Source organism: Cebus imitator, unplaced genomic scaffold, assembly GCF_001604975.1.
Source record: "Cebus imitator isolate Cc_AM_T3 unplaced genomic scaffold, Cebus_imitator-1.0 Scaffold110, whole genome shotgun sequence".
NCBI classification, from domain to species: domain Eukaryota; kingdom Metazoa; phylum Chordata; class Mammalia; order Primates; family Cebidae; genus Cebus; species Cebus imitator.
Window position 1 is genome coordinate 1,370,244 of NW_016107425.1, and position 16,770 is coordinate 1,387,013.

At 38.9% G+C, this 16,770-nt stretch overlaps 1 protein-coding gene across 1 annotated transcript in view; it reads right to left on the minus strand.

The window, feature by feature from the left end:
• Window positions 1-16,770, minus strand: part of METTL8 (methyltransferase like 8) — a 103,103-nt gene that overhangs the window by 48,886 nt on the left and 37,447 nt on the right. The window contains exon 2 of the mRNA XM_017538179.2: window positions 7,849-8,003. Coding sequence (XP_017393668.1) covers window positions 7,849-7,991 — 143 coding nt within the window. The 5' untranslated portion in view covers window positions 7,992-8,003. The remainder of the gene's footprint in view (window positions 1-7,848; window positions 8,004-16,770) is intronic.

Here is a 16,770-nt window from a genome sequence, read left to right on the forward strand (position 1 = left end):
TGACTATGCCACTGCACTCCCATCTGGGCAACAGAGCAAGATCCTGTCTCAAACAAACAAACAAAAAATGAAAGACTAGACCAACTGTAGTGGCTCATTCCTGTGATCTCGGCATTTTAGGAGGCTGAGTCAGGAGGATTGCTTCAGCCCAGGAATTCAAGACCAGTCTGGGCAACACAGCGAGACCTCATCTCCACAAAAAATAAAAAATTAGCCAAGCGTGGTAGCACAGACCTGTAATCTCAGCTACTTGGGGGGCTAAGGCAGGAGGATCACTTGAGCCAAGGAGGTGAAAGCTACAATGAGCCGTGATTGTGCCACTGCACTCCAGTCTGGTGACAGAGCAAGATGCTGTCTTTAAATTATTTATTTAGTAAATAAGTAAGTAAGTAAAAGACTATAAGCAGATATAAGTACTAATAATACAAATATCCAGAATCTGGAAGACAAAACTTTCTCAGGATATTAGAAACTAAATAAAAAAGGTTATCTCTATTTTTTTAAAAAATATGGTCATATAGAGAGTAAATCATCCTTACAAACCAAAGGCTAAATGGAAAAATGAACTGTAGATAATTCTGAGCAACACCTCTGACAGAAAACTGGCATGTACTTTTCTAGAAACATCTTTAAAAAAATCAAATTTGGACGTGGGGGCAGGGAGACAAAAAAAAATCAAATTCAGGCTGGGTGTGGTGGTTCATGACTATAATCCCAGCACTTTGGGACTCCAAAGCAGGAGGACTGCTTGAGACCAGGAGTCTAAGACCAGCCTGAGCAACATGGCAAGACCCCTCCTCTACACACACACACACACACACACACACACACACACACACACACAAATAGCCATATGGTGCCATTGTGCTTCAGCCTGGGTGACAGGGCAAGACCCTATCTCAAAAAAAATAAAAATAAAAATAAAATCAAATTCAGCAAGAGAGGAAACACTATTCTTAAACATAAAGGAGAAAATAGGGAAGAAAACAAAAACTTTTGAACAGAATTTTGGACTTGAAGGATGGGGAGAACAAACCAGTTTTTGTTTAATTTACAAATCTCTTTAAGGAAAAAAAAAAAAGAAAAAAAGGTGTGTGGGAAGATAATGTGAATCAACTACCTTCCTCTTCCCTGGGGGAAACAATTTTTATTACTCCTATTACAATATGTATCTGTGTTGGTAGGGAGTTCACCACAGGTGGCCAGTGCAGACTGGCCAACCCTCTTAGGGGGTATGCTATGGTGATGGATGGCTGTCTAGACTAGATCAATGTTTTTCAAACTGAATAACAGAGCCCTAAGGGTCCTCTGGTGCTACAGTAAGTGAAGAGAAGTGGGAGGGGAGAAGGAAGTGGTGCTGATGATGCTCCAGGCCTCTATGCCTACTTCATTCAGGGAAGGTTTGCTTTTACCTTTTTAATCCTAGGATTCCATGTTAAAGCTTCATTTGAAAAAAGTTCTGTTGCTAAAGAAAAGTATAAAAACCACTGGACTAGATCAAGGGTTCCCAAACCTAGCTCCTCAACAGAATTAATAAAAGAGTTTTTTCAAGTTAGAAATTCCTGGGCCATACCTCTAGACCTACTGAAATAGTAACTCTCTGAAGGATTCTCATGCAGCCAGCCCAAAGCTGCTCCATGTTTGGGAAGCTCTGGGCCAGATGATCCTTGCTTTCCTGAGAGTCTATGACAAAACAGCTCAGGCAAGAGGGCAGGTGGTAGCAGATGGAAAAAGAGAATACAGTTAGCTAAATCACTAGGGTCTAATGAAGAAAACAAAAAAATTGGTAAATGAAGAGCTTGCCTAAGATCAGAAGTTGCTCTGGAGATTTAATTGCCTGGCAAAGGGCCCATTTTATCTTATAGCCTGCGATAACTATCCATATCAGTGATGGTAGTCAACATGGTTTAATGGAGCAGCTGTCCAAAAAAGTAAAATGTGAACTACATATGTAGTTTTAAAATTTCTAGTAGCCGTGATAAAGAAAAGTGAAAATAAAGAGGTGAAATTAATTTTAAAAATACATTTTATTTACGCCAGGTACAGTGGCTAATGCCTGTAATCTTGGCACTTTGGGAGTCCGAGGTGGGCAGATCACCTGAGGTCATGAGTTTGAGACTAGCCTGGCCAACATGGCAAAACCTTTTCTCTACAAAAAATACAAAAATTAGCTGGGCATGGTGGCAATATGGAAGGAAAGAGCATGGTCTCTTTAAATATTACCGAAGCGGGGAAGGGAAGTACTGGGTAGAGGAGAACATGGTCCTTGGCTAGGGCTCCACCCACACAGGCCTAGGTGAGGACAGGCCTGCCTAAATGTTACATTTCCCATGACTGCCCTGGCCTGCCACACCCCAATCCTATGCCTATAAAACCCCGAGACAGCAGGCAGAAACACAGGTGGCTGGATGTTGAGAGAAGCACATCAGCAGGCACCCACACACTAGCAAGCCACCGACCAGCAGAATGATGCAACATTTGGCCAGGGCAGTCTGAGGAGAGTTCAGTCCACCAAGTGGCTCTATTCCAGAGGTAAACCATCTCCCTTCTGGCTCCCCCAGCTGCTGAGAGCTACTTCCCCTCAATAAAACCTTGTACTCATTCTCCAAGATCACATGTGATCCAATTTTTCCAGTATACCAAGGCAAGAACCCCAGGATACAGAAAGCCCTCTGTCTATGATAAAGTCAGGTTCTTGATTGAGCTGACTAACACAAACTGCCTAAGGATGGCTAAACTAAAAGAGCACCCTGTAACACACGACCACTGGGGCTTCAGGAGCTGTAAATGTTCACCCCCAGACACTGCCATGGGGTCAGAGCCCTACAGCCTGCTTGTCTGTATGCTCCCCTAGAGATTTGAGCAGCGGGGCACTGAAGAAGCGAGCCACACCCCGACTGCACGCCCTGCGAAGGGGATATGGGAACGTTTCCCATTTCAGTGGTGCATGCTTATAATTCCAGCTACTCAAGAGGCTGAGGCAGGAGAATTGCTTGAACCTGGGAAGCAGAGGTTGCAGTGAGCTGAGATTGCATCACTGTACTCCTGCCAGGGTGACAGAGTGAGACTGTTTAAAAAAAAAAAAAAATATATATATATATATATACACACACACACACACACACAAATATATATTTATATATATATTTGTAAAGTAACTGTAAAGTTACTTTACAGTAACTGTACAGTGATAATGCAAAGCACAATTATATAAGGTATGCCTCTATTTACATTACCTTCAGTACATAGCACAATGCCTGACACACAAATATTTGTTGAATTAATGTTTTGACTAGGTAAACTGAAATAAAGGCATTCTAGGTGGATAGAAAATCATAAAGCACTGAGATGAGGAAATGTTAGGTATTTTCAGGAGACAGGGCACAGGATAGTTTGCCTTAAGAAAGGCTTTTCTAGGAGACTGGTGAAAGATAAGGTTGGAATGACACAGGCCAGATGTGTGTGTCACACACACACACACACACACACATGTCTGTATATATATGTATGTGTGTGTGTGCATATATAAAATTTAACAGCATATATCCAAATATCCACACATTTTAATGTATAATTCAATATAAAAATTATTAATGAGATTGTTTATCTTATTTTTTGTACTAAGTTTTAAAAATCTTACAGCACATCTCAATTCAACCCAGTTAGTAATGTATTTCAAGTGCTCAATAACCACATGTGGCTAGTGGCTACCATACTGTACAGTGTAGAACTAAGTAATTAAAGTCAATGTATTCCCTTTCAAAATTGAGATTCAGTTGCAATAAAAACATAAAAAGCCCATGAATCACTTTCCTAGCTCCAGAGATGCTGTTCCAGAGGCTAGTCTGATAACAATTTTGTCTGCAGATTCATATCCAACTTGACTTCTTTAGTTCTGGCCACTCTCCCTTTCCCCAGCAGCAGTGTCTATGTGCTGGACATTCACACCTGAATGTCCTGCTCACAAAGCCTATTCAAAATGTCTAAATGCCATCTTTCTTCCAAAATAAAACAAACAAATTTACCTCTTGATTTTCCTATTTCTATCAGTTACTTAAGATCAAAACTTCAGAGTCAACTTCTTCCTTTTCCTTTACTCTGCACAAGCACCAAGTTCTATTTATTCTTCTGTCATGATCTCTTGCTCACTGGCCCTTTCCTGCTTCTAATCTCCCTGCTGATCAGTCTAGTATGGTGTTACCAAATACATACACTTAATACACTAAGTATAATGTCATTTATCTTCAGTGGCTCTATAGTACCTTATACTTCAGCTATGAATTCAGGACCATGCACAATATTAAACCTCCCCCTCCCCCTCATCTGGCCTATGTCATTCCAACCTTATCTTTCACCAGTCTCCTAGAAAAGCCTTTCTTAAGGCAAACTATCCTGTGCCCTGTCTCCTGAAAATACCTAACATTTCCTCATCTCAGTGCTTTATGATTTTCTATCCACCTAGAATGCCTTTATTTCAGTTTACCTAGTCAAAACATTAATTCAACAAATATTTATGTGTCAGGCATTGTGCTATGTACTGAAGGCAATGTAAATAGAGGCATACCTTGTATAATTGTGCTTTGCATTATCACTCTTTATAGTTACTGCATTTTTTACAAATTGAAGGTTTGTGGCAACCCTGCATTGAACAAGTCTATCGGCACCATTTTTCCAACAGCATGTGCTCACTTCACGTCTCTGTTACATTTCGGTAATTCTTGTAATATTTCCAACTGTTTCATTATTATTATATCTGTTATGATCTGTGATCAGTGATCTTTGATGTTACTATTGTAATGGTTTTAGAGCACCATGAACCACACCCATATAAAACAGCAAACTTAATTGATAAATGTTATGTGTGTTCTGACTGCTCCACTGACCTGGCTTTCCCTGTCTCTTTCCCTCTCCTCAGGCTCCCCTATTCCCTGAGACACAAAAATATTAAAATGAGGCCAGTTGTTACCCTACAATGGCCTCGATGTGTTCAAGTGAAAGGAAGAGTTATATATATCTCACTTTAAAGTAAAAGCTAGAAAAGATTAAGCTTAGTAAGGAAGGCCGATTATAAGCGGAGACAGGCCAAAACCTACGCCTCTTGCACCAGTCAACTTGTGAAATGCAAAGGAAAGTTCTTAAAGGAAATCAAAGATGCTACTCCAGGCTGAGTGCAGTGGCTCATGCCTGTAATCCCAGCACTTTGGAAACCTGGGCTGGGAAGATCACTTGAGCTCAGGAGTTCAAGACCAGCTTAGGCAACATGGTGAAACCCCAATCTGTAAAAAATACAAAAAATTAGCCAGGCACGGTGGTGTATGCCTATAGTCCCAGCTACTTGGGAGGCTGAGGCCATAGAATTACTTGACCCAGGAGGTTGAGGCCACAGTGAATTGTGACCATACCACTGCACTCCAGCTTGGGTGACAGAGTCTCCCTCTCTAAAAAAAAAAGATGCTACTCCAGTGAATACAGAATGAAAAGAAAGTGAAATAGTATTGCTGATATGGAGAAAGTTTTAGTGGTCTACATAAAAGATAAAACCAGCCACAATATTCCCATAAACCAAAGCCTAATCCAGAGCAAGGCCCTAACTTTCTTTGATTCTATGAAGGCTCAGAGAGATGATGTAGCTGCAGAAGAAAAGTGAAGCTAGTGGAGGTTGGTTCATAAGGTTTAAGGAAAGAAGCCATCTCCATAGCATAAAATTGCAAAGCAAACCACTAAGTGCTGATGGAGAAGCTGTAGCATCAAGTTATCCAGATCCAGCTAAGATCACTGATGAAGGTGGTTACACTAAAAAACAAATTTTCAATGTAAATAAAACAGCTTTCTATTGGAAGATGTCATCTAAGTCTTTTATGGCCAGAAAGGAGAAGTGAATGCCTGGCTTCAAAGCTTCAAAGGACAGGCTGACTCTCTTGTTAGGGGCTAATGCAGTTGGTGACTTTAAGCTGAATCCAGTGCTTTTTACCATTCCAAAATCCTAGGGCCCTTAAAAATTATGCAGAATCTACTCTGCCTGTACTCTATAAATGAAACAACAAAGCCTGGATGACAATACATTTGTTTGTAGCATGGTTTACTGAATGTTTTAAGCCCACTGTTGAGACCTAATGCTCAGAAAAAGGAATTGCAAAATACTACTGCTCGCTGACAATATACCTTGTCACCCCAGAGTCTGATGGAAATGTGTAAGGGTATTAATGTTGTTTTCATGCCTAACAAAATATCTATTCTGCATCCCATGGATCAAGGAGTAATTTCAACTTTTAAGACTTATTTAGGAACTACATTTCATAAAGCTATAGCTGCCATAAATAATAATTCCTCCAACGGATTTGGGCAAAGTGAACTGAAAACATTCTGGAAAGGATTCGCCAATCTACATGCCATTAAGAACATTTGTGACTCATGGGAGGCGGTCAAAATAATAACATCAATGGGATTTTGGAAGTTGATTCTAACCCTCATGAATGACTCCGAGGGCTTCAAGACTTCAGTGGAAAAAGTAACTGCAGATATGGTGGAAACAGCAAGAGAACTAGAATTAAAAGTGGGGCCTAAAGATGTGACTGAATTGCTGCAATCTCATGATAAAGCTTGAACAGATGAGGAGTTCCTCTGTAGGGATGAGCAAAGAAAGTAGTTTCTTAAGATGGAATCTACTGGGGGTAAAGACACTGTGTATATTGTGGAAATTACAACAAAGGATATTTAGAATATTACATATACTTAGTTGATAAAACAGTGGCAGGATCCGAGAGGACTGCCTTATTTTGAAAGTTATACTGTAGGTAAAATGCTATCAAACAGCATCACATGCTACAGAAAAATCTTTCATGAAAGGAAGAGTCAGCTGATGAGGGAAACTCCATTGTTTTCTTAAGAAACTGCCATAGCCACTCTAAGCACCACCCTCATCAGTCAGCAGCCATCAACACTGAGGTAAGAATCTCTGCCAACAAAAAGCTTATGACTCACTGAAGGCTCAGGTGACTGTTAGCATTTTTTAGCAACAAATTACTTTTTAATTAGGTTTGTACATTGGTTTCTTAGACATAATGCTATTGTAAACTGAAGAGACTACAGCATAGTGTAAACATACGTGCACTGGGAAACCAAAAAAAGGGTGTGACTCACTTTATTGCAAAATTTGCTTTATTGCAGTGGTCTCAACAAATCCCACAACATTTATGAGGTATGCCTGTATGTAATCCTAATCTCAGTTTTCCCTCACTTTAAGAAATCTTCACGACTATGCCCAAACAGAAGTGGTTTTGCATTACTGAGTTGTTCTCATGTGGCATATGGCCTGTAACACTCACTGAGCACTCACAACTTACTGCCTTGTATGGGTAATCATCAGCTTTTTCTATAAATATCTATCTTTCCAAATAGTGTGGATTTCCTAAAAGCATGGACAAGAATCATATCAATGTGATCTCCTTGGTGCTCAGTAAGCTACAGGTGGCAACACATATTTGCTGGTTAACAAGTATGAAAAAGAAGGAAAGGACTGTGGAGCAGGAGGAGGGCCTCACCTAGGAAAGAGTCCTCACCCCCATCCATTGACAGCTGGCAGATCAGGATCAGAGGTAAGCATGAAGGACCTACAAGAACTCCAAAGCTACTAAAAGCACATGGGAAGTTTCGCTTTTCCAATTCCATTTGCAATGAAATTCAGAATCAGCAACATTTAAGTTAGGATCGGTTATCCTAGCTTTTGGACCTCTATAACATGAGTTAGATCATCAGCTTTAAAAATCCTTTCTTAGTTCTAAATGAAAGTAATACGACTGGTGATACTTAAGAAACACACATAATATAAGGCTTAAAAAGAAAACTCACCACATGTTATGTTCAAAAACTTTGGCTGGATCAGTTAAAATTCTTGATCCCAGAGGAACCACTGGGTGGTAACCACTTTGGTATCTCTGTGGCACCTTTCCTAGCCTTAGACAAGAAGTGGAATTTCTCCAAATCATATTCATCCTAAGCAGCACCTGAAAAGTTATAAATGATTAATTAGTCAACATAGATTAAACAGTATATTGTTTATCTAATAACCAAAATCTGGTTCTAAAGCACATGAAAACTAGAAACTTTTTAATGAAAGTTGAGTGTAACAGCTTCTCTCCTGAAGTATATTCAGGCCAAGAGATGGGAAAGAAGTATTTAGGATGGGCAACGCTGGCTGGAATTTTTTTGAAAGCCATAGCGTTGACCAGCTTTGCTTTGTTAGATATTTTATTTGCTTATTTAATTTTTAGCATATGACCAAAGCATTTAAGTCCAAAATCTGAATTTTGTGTACTAAAAAGAGTTTTTTTTTTAAGTAATTTTATTTTTGGGGGGCTAATTCTAGGAAAACATTTTTCTAGGAAATATTTTGTGACCATTAGACCAAAATCCCAAGTGTGGCAGAAGAATAAGAAAACAAACCTATAAATCTCATTCTCTGTGCTGAACTGAATAATCTGAAAATCAGTCAAATAAATAAATATTATACTAAGACAGAATTTTAGCAATTCTTAATTCTAACAATCCTGTATACATATATTTCTAAGAATAGTCAGTAATACGGATGCAAAATAGATTTCCCTGAACAAAATGCATGGTTTGCTGGGCACAGTGGCTCACGCCTATAATCCCAGTACTTTGGGAGGCTGAGGCAGGTGGATCACTTGAGGTCAGGAGTTTGAGACCAGCCTGGCCAACGTAGGGAAACCCCATCTCTACTAAAAATACAAAAAATGGGGCCGGGCGCGGTGGCTCAAGCCTGTAATCCCAGCACTTTGGGAGGCCGAGGCGGGTGGATCACGAGGTCAAGAGATCGAGACCATCCTGGTCAACAAGGTGAAACCCCGTCTCTACTAAAACTCCAAAAAATGAGCTGGGCATGGTGTTGCGTGCCTGTAATCCCAGCTACTCAGGAGGCTGAGGCAGGAGAATTGCCTGAACCCAGGAGGCGGAGGTTGCGGTGAGCCGAGATCGCGCCATTGCACTCCAGCCTGGGTAACAAGGGCGAAACTCCATCTCAATAAAAAAAAAAAAAAAAAAAAAAAAAAAAAAAAAAAATACAAAAAATGTCTGGGCGTGATGGTGAGTTCCTGTAATCCCAGGTACTTGGGGGCTGAGGCAAGAGAATCACTTGAACCCAGGAGGAGGAGATTGCAGTAGCCGAGATCATGTCACTGCACTCCAGCCTGGGCAACAGAAGGAGACTCTGTCTCAAAACAAGACAAAACAAAACAAAAATGCACGCTTAAGGCCATCGGGTGTAGTGGCTCACGCCTATAATCCCAACACTCTGGGAGGCCAAGGGGGATACAGTTGCTTGAATTCAAGAGTTCGAGACCAGCCTGGACAACATAGTGAATGAGACCCTGTCTCTTACAAAACAATAAAAAAAATTAGTCAGGGGTGGTGGTGCACATCTGTGGTTCCAGCTACAAGAGAGGCTGAGCCCAGAGGTCGAGGCTGTAGTGAGACATGGAGACATGATTGGGCCAATGCATTCTAGCCTGGGTAACAGAGCAAGACCCTGTCTTACAAAAAAAAAAAAAAAAAAAAAAGCATGCTTACACCCTAGCTCAAGAGAATAATCATCTGCTGATTAGCCCAAATCCATCTCCATTTCTAGAAGAATAACCAACAGTTAAAGAGTATGTCATCTTAATTATGTACTTGTAAATATGTCACTTTAAAATCTTGATGGAAAAGTATTTAAAAAAAGCTCTAAGGGACTTACTTTTTCCAATAAGAAACCACTGTAATACTGCTCGACATTTCAGTTGTTCATCACAACATTCAGCCTAATGCTGTCAGCTGTCAGGTGGAAACAGGTGCTAAAAGGTGTGTGTATGTAATATGCATCACAGATTACTGGAGGTGCTATTAGGTGTAAAAATGCCATATACTGTACACTCTCTACCACCCTACTGAAAATGAACAGGTTTAAGACTGTCAATTCCAAAATGAACTGCAGAATGTCAAATACAGCTCTTTGTACTTTTAAAAATAAAACTCAAGATTTTCCTTTTGGAAAAAAAAAAGTGAGGGCATAGTTGTACATACCAACAAGAGTGTAATGGTTCCATTCAAATGTGACTAACAGTGATGAGAAATGAAACCTTCAACAGCTAGTGCAGATGCTCCCGTTTACTTGTTTTCCTTCTCCAGTAAATGCAAATTCTCCTTTGGTGGAGGCAAAAGAAATGAAATGCTCTGCCTACTACCACCTTTACCCTGATGTGCCTTTGTTCTTTTTGCCTGCCAATGTTTCACATAAGATCATCAGTGTTCCACAAACCCTACGTGCAAAATTATTTTTAGAGCTCTTTCTGCAGTGAATAGTATTCATAAAATCTTCTGTATGCTGAAGAGTAGAAATTGATTACACCTAGAAAGAGAGGCAATTCATGCTCAAAAGTATAAAATGATATAAACGTTTCCTACCCAGGAAAGGCAAATCAAAATGGAATTTCAATCCTTTAAATAATCATGTGATACTTATCTATAACCATCTATATACAGAAGAGTGAGGGGGGAAAAAGTAAGAGTTTCTCTCACTATAAATGACCAAGAGCCTCTGTAGAGACAGACAAAAAGATACAACCAGATTGAATATTAGCCAATTCAGGAAAATGTCAGAGAAATTTGAACCTTGCAGGCTGTTAGCCTGTGGAGAAAGCATGGTATCGCCAGGGTCTAAATATGTGGCAATTTCCCTACTTAGGCAGCTGTTTCTTTCTTTCTTTCTTTTTTTTTTTTTTTGAAACAGAGTCTTGCTTTGTCACCCAGGCTGGAGTGAGTGCATTTGCAGTGGTGCAATCTCGGCTCACTGCAACCTCTGCCTTCTGGGTTCAAGCAATTTTCCTGCCTCAACCTCCTGAGTAGCTGGGATTACAGGTGCATGCTGCCACGCCTCACTAATTTTTTGTATTTTAGTAGAGGCGGGGTTTTACCATGTTGTCTAGGCTGATCTCGAACTCCTGAGCTCAGGCAATCAGCCCACTTCAGCCTCCCAAAGTGCTAGGATTATAGGCATGGGCTACTGCACCCAGCCTGTTTCTTTAATTAACAACACAAACATCTTTATTTCATTTATTCATCTGTAAAAGTTACACACAGCCTTGCCTTGCTATTTATCTTTTAATTACATAACTATATAATAAATGCATATGAGACTATATAATATAAATACATAATACAATTATATAAATGCCTTCTCACTTAAATTGCAAGATTCTAGAGACAGCACCAAGCTGCTCATGAATTGTCTGATACATAAAAAATGGTATTTGTCTGATATAAACCTAATTGGATGGACGTTACTTCATATTTTCCAGGGTGGATCCTAAGATCCTTTCAGTGAGAAGAAAGCAACAGAAGAATGTGACAATATACAGGTAGCTATCCAATTATATTAACTGCAGTGATTAACGAATATGTGCTTTGTATTATTACTACCATGTTAGCCTAAGGTTTGCTAGGTCATGGTTCAATTTTGTGATGGGAAAAGAAGGGCAGGGGCAGCCCCAAATAGAATTCTGGTAGAAAAAGTTGGTTTCCGCCACCAGAATGGCCCAATCCCTTATGTATCTTCTCTTAGCTCTCTTTTGGCATACTCTAATTTGAATACCAGTTTAACTCAGATATTATTTGTATACTAAAACTATGTGAATAAGTAGTATTTTTACTTATAAGAGGTACAGTTTAAAATATTCCATTCACCCAAAAGAAGGGAAGAAAGGAAGAACAAAGGAATAAAAAACAAATAGGATGAATAGAAAACAAATACCAAGATGGCATATTTAAACCCAACCATATCAATACTTACAATAAATGTAAATGGGCTCCAATTAAAAAGCAGACTATTAACTTGGATTAAAAAAAGTAGGGCCCAACAATGCACTGTTTATAAGAGAAGCACTTTAAATATAAAGAAACACATAGATTAACATAAAAAAAAAGTACACCATGCAAACATTGCATGAGAAAGCTGGAGGGGGGCTATATGTATTAATAAACAAAGTAGACTTCACTGAAACTATTATTATAGAGATAAAGAGGGGCATTTAATAATGATAAGAGCTAATTCATCAAGATGACACAGCAGTCTTAAATATGCATGTACCTAATAACAAAGCTGTAAAATACATGAAGCAAAAATAGAACTTTCTAAAAGGAGAACTTAACAAATTCACAGTAATACTTGGAGATTTTAACAACCCTTGTCCAGTAATAAATAGAACAATAATCAGCAATAAGCTATCAAAAAATCAAAAAGGATAAAGAAGACTTGAACATTATTAACTTGACCTAGATGATATTTATAGAAAGAACATCATACTAAGCAGTAGCAAGAATACACATTCTTTTCAAATGAACATGGAACATTCACCAAGGTAGACCATATGCTGGGCTATAAACACAAGTCTCAATAAATAAATAAATTTGGCAGGCTGGGCACGGTGGCTTATGCCTGTAATCCCAGCACTTTGGGAGTCTGAGGCGGGCAGATCACCTGAGGTCAGAAGTTCAAGACCAGCCTGGCCAACATGGTAAAACCCCATCTCTACTAAAAATACAAAAAAAAAAAAAAAAAAAAAAAAAACTAGCCAGGCGTGGTGGCAGATGCCTATAATCCCAGCTACTCAGGAGGCTGAGGCACAACAATTGCTTGAACCTGGGAGGAGGAAGTTACAGTGAACTGAGATTATGCCACTGTACTCCAGCCTGGGCAACAGAGTGAGACTCTGTCTTGAAAATAAAAATAAATAAATAAATTCCAACATATTAAAATCATAAAGAGTGTGCTTTTTGACTGTAATATTAAATGTTAGTTAATATTTTGATTAATTAACTTGTATTAATAAATGTCCCTTTTTATCTCAGGTAATAATCATTTTCTTGAGGTCTACTTTGTCTGATATTAATATAGCCCTACCAGTTGTCTAATGTAATGTTGCGTATGCCATGTTGTGTATCTTTTAAAAAAATGTAGGTCTATTTGTGTGTTTACATTTAAAGTGCTTTTCTAATAGGCAGCATATTGTCAATCCTTGCTTTTTTATCCAAATTCAAAATAATAAAATAGCTATAAAATTTCCCAAATGTGAAGGAATTAAGCAACACAGCTATAAATAACCTATGAGTAAAAGAACAAATCTGAAGAGAACTTAGAAAATATGTTGACCTGAGTAACAAAATCTCAAAATATCCAAATTTATGGGATGCAACTAAAGCAGTAGAGAGAAATTTTTAAACAATTTTATTAGAAAGGAGAAAGGTGTCAAATCAATAATCTCAGCTTCTATCTTTTTTTTTCTTTTTTTTTGAGACAGGGTCTTGCTCTGTCACCCAGCCCCGAGTGCAATGGCATGATCACAGCTCAGTGCAGCCTTGAATTCTTGGGTTCAAGCGTCAAGTGATCCTTCTGCTTTGGCCTTCCAAGTAGCTGTGACTACAAGCATGTGCCACCATGCCTGGCTACTTTTTTTTTTTTTTTTTTTTTAAGAGACAGGGTCTCCCTATGTTGTCCAGGCTAGTCTTGAACTCCTGGGCTCAAGTGATCCTCCCACCTTGGCCTCTCAAAATGCTGGGATTATAGGTATCAGCCACCTCACCTGGCCTCAGCTTCTATCTTAACAAGCTAGAAAAAAAATAATAAATTAGACCCAAAGTAAGTAGAAAGAAGGAAATAATAAAAAATAAAAACAGAAAGCAGTGAAATAGAAAATGGGGCCAGGAATGGTGCTTCACGCCTGTAATCTCAGTGCTTTGACAGGGAGGTCAAGGTGGGCAGATTGCTTGAGGCCAAGACTTTGAGACTAGGTAGACAAAATAATGAGACCTTGTCTCTAAAAAAAACAAGAAGAAAAAACTTCAAACAAACAAAATTAGCCAGTTCCTGTAGTCCTAGTTACTTGGGATGCCGAGGAGGGAGGATCACTTGAGTTCAGGAGCTCAAGGTTGCAGTGAGCTATTAACATGCCATTGCACTGCATCCTGGGTGACAGAGCAATACCCTGTCTCAAAAGGAAGGAAGAAATTAAAGGAAGGAAGAGAAGGAAAGGAAGAAAGGGAGAGAATGAAGGAGAGAGGGAAGGAAGAAGGGAAGGAAAGAGGGAAAGAAGGAAGGAAGGAAGGAAGGAAGGAAGGAAGGAAGGGAGGGAGGGAGGGAGGGAGGAAGGAAAAAAGTTCTTTGGAGAGATTAATAAAATTGATAAACTTCTGGCAAGACTGATATCAAATGTGTTTCATAAGACACGTATTTCTATTAACAGGAATGAAAAATGAGGTATCACCATAGACCCTACAGACATTGAAAAGCTAATACTGGGATATTATGGACAATTTTATTGCATTCATTAGATGCAAACCATAACCCTGAAAACCATAACTTACCAGTAATAACAAAATAACATAAGAGCAGATTTTAGGTACACTTTAAATAGCCCTAAATTTATTAAATTAATTATACTTGTAATTAAAATAAAAACAAACATCACACCCAGTAGGATGGCTGGTATTTAAAAACAGCAACAACAACCCAGAATATAACAAGTATTGATGAGGATGTAGAGAAATTGTGAAATTGGAACCCTTATTCATTGCTGTTAGAATGTAAAATGATGCAGCTGCTATAAAAACATTATAGTGAATTTTCAAAAATTAAACATAGAATTACCATATGATTCAACAATTCTACTTCTGGGTATACACCTAAAAGAAGTGAAAGCAGAGACCAAAGAGATATTTGTACACCCATATTCATAATAACATCATTCGAAGTAGACACAAGGTAGAAGCAACCCATGTGTTTATTGAAGATAAATGGATAAACAAAATGTGATATATACATATATGTACAATGAAACATTATTCAGCCTTAAAAAGAAGAAATTTTGATGTATGCTACAACCATGGATGAATCTTAAAGACATTATGCTTAAGCCAGTCATAAAAGGACAAATATTGTATGATTCCTCTTATATGAGGTTCCTAGAGTAGCCAAACTGATAGCAACAGGAAGTGGAGTGGTGGTTGGCAGAGGCTGGGGAAGGGGAATGGGGAATTAAGTTTCTAATAGATACGGGGAGGGGTGAGAGGAAATGGGGAGATGTAGATCAAAGGATATAAAGTTGCAGATATGTAGGATGAACACATCTAGAGATCTAATGTACAATAGGAGGACTACAGTCAATAATGTTGTATTATATTTGGGATTTTTGCTGAAAGAGTAGATTTTAGGCACACTTGCCACACATACACACAAAGGTAACGATGTGAGATGAAATATTTGTTAATCTGCTTACCTATGGCAACCACTTCACTGTGTATATGTATATTAAAACATCTTCTTTTAAACCTTATATGCACAAAGAAAAGAAGCTAGATCCCAAAAAAGTAAAAAACAAAAAATAGGTAGAGTTTCATTTAGGGAAGATGAAAAAGTTCTGGAGATGGATGAAGTATAAAGATTATGAAGAAGGCAACAAAAATTTCAACAAATCCTGATAAGATGTTTGAGCTTTTTTAAAAATTTACTTGTGAAAAATCTGAAAACGTGGTCCCGACCCTTCACTTAACTCAAACTAATGTCACATCAAAGGCATTTCTTGTACCAACTTTGCCCACAGGTTCCCACCTTCAGCTCACCATCCTATGAAGGTCCTTCCTCTTGAATCCTAAGAAGGCCAGAATGAAACAAAACAAGCATGACTTTAGGGCTATGGCCCTGTGAGATCTTAATGCCAAGGCTCAGTCATGAAAAGGCAATGGCGGCCGGGCGCGGTGGCTCACGCCTGTAATCCCAGCACTTTGGGAGGCCGAGGCGGGTGGATCACGAGGTCAAGAGATGGAGACCATCCTGGTCAACATGGTGAAACCGTCTCTACTAAAAATACAAAAATTAGCTGGGCATGGTGGCGCATGCCTGTAATCCCAGCTACTCAGGAGGCTGAGGCACGAGAATTGCCTGGACCCAGGAGGCGGAGGTTGCAGTGAGCCGAGATCGCGCCATTGCACTCCAGCCTGCGGAACAAGAGCGAAACTCCATCTCAAAAAAAAAAAAAAAAAAAAAAAGAAAAGGCAATGGCTAAAGCAATCACTAAGGAAAAGACGAGAAAGGAAATGAAGCTCATTCAAGTATTAGATTGACAGTGTCATTAAAAATAGCATTTATTATGCTACCAAGTATAAATAGGCATACCAAGAAAAACTGACAGACTTCCTGCCAGCCCTAGGTGTAGGTAGGTATGTGCTTATTTTAGAATGTAAGGAAAACAACAAATGTATAAAAGGATTTGGGTTCAGCATACATAGTGATATGACAAGCCAAGGAGAAGGTGATTTTAATAGTTACTAGTTTTCTGAGCAGACCACCATCACAATGAGCATAGTAGCGAAAGCGCAGCCTTGGTTCAGAAGGACAGCTTGTGGGGAGATCTCTCCCCAGCTACAAATTTTGACTAAATGCTTTGCCTACCATTAAAATGGAGCCCTTTTCACAATGATTCACACATCTGCCTGACCATACAACAAACTATAACATATGTTACAGGAATAGGTAAAATGCATGTAATACACATGACAAAATACCTCTTAACTGCAAATTTCACTTTTGTGGAGCAATAGTTTTAAGTAATACTTTTTATTAAAAGAAGAATTTTAATAAAAGGAAAGACTCCATAGTATATTTTACAAATTGGAAAAATATTTTAGGAAGTAAAGGCTGAAAGTGGTGGCTCATGCCAGAAATCC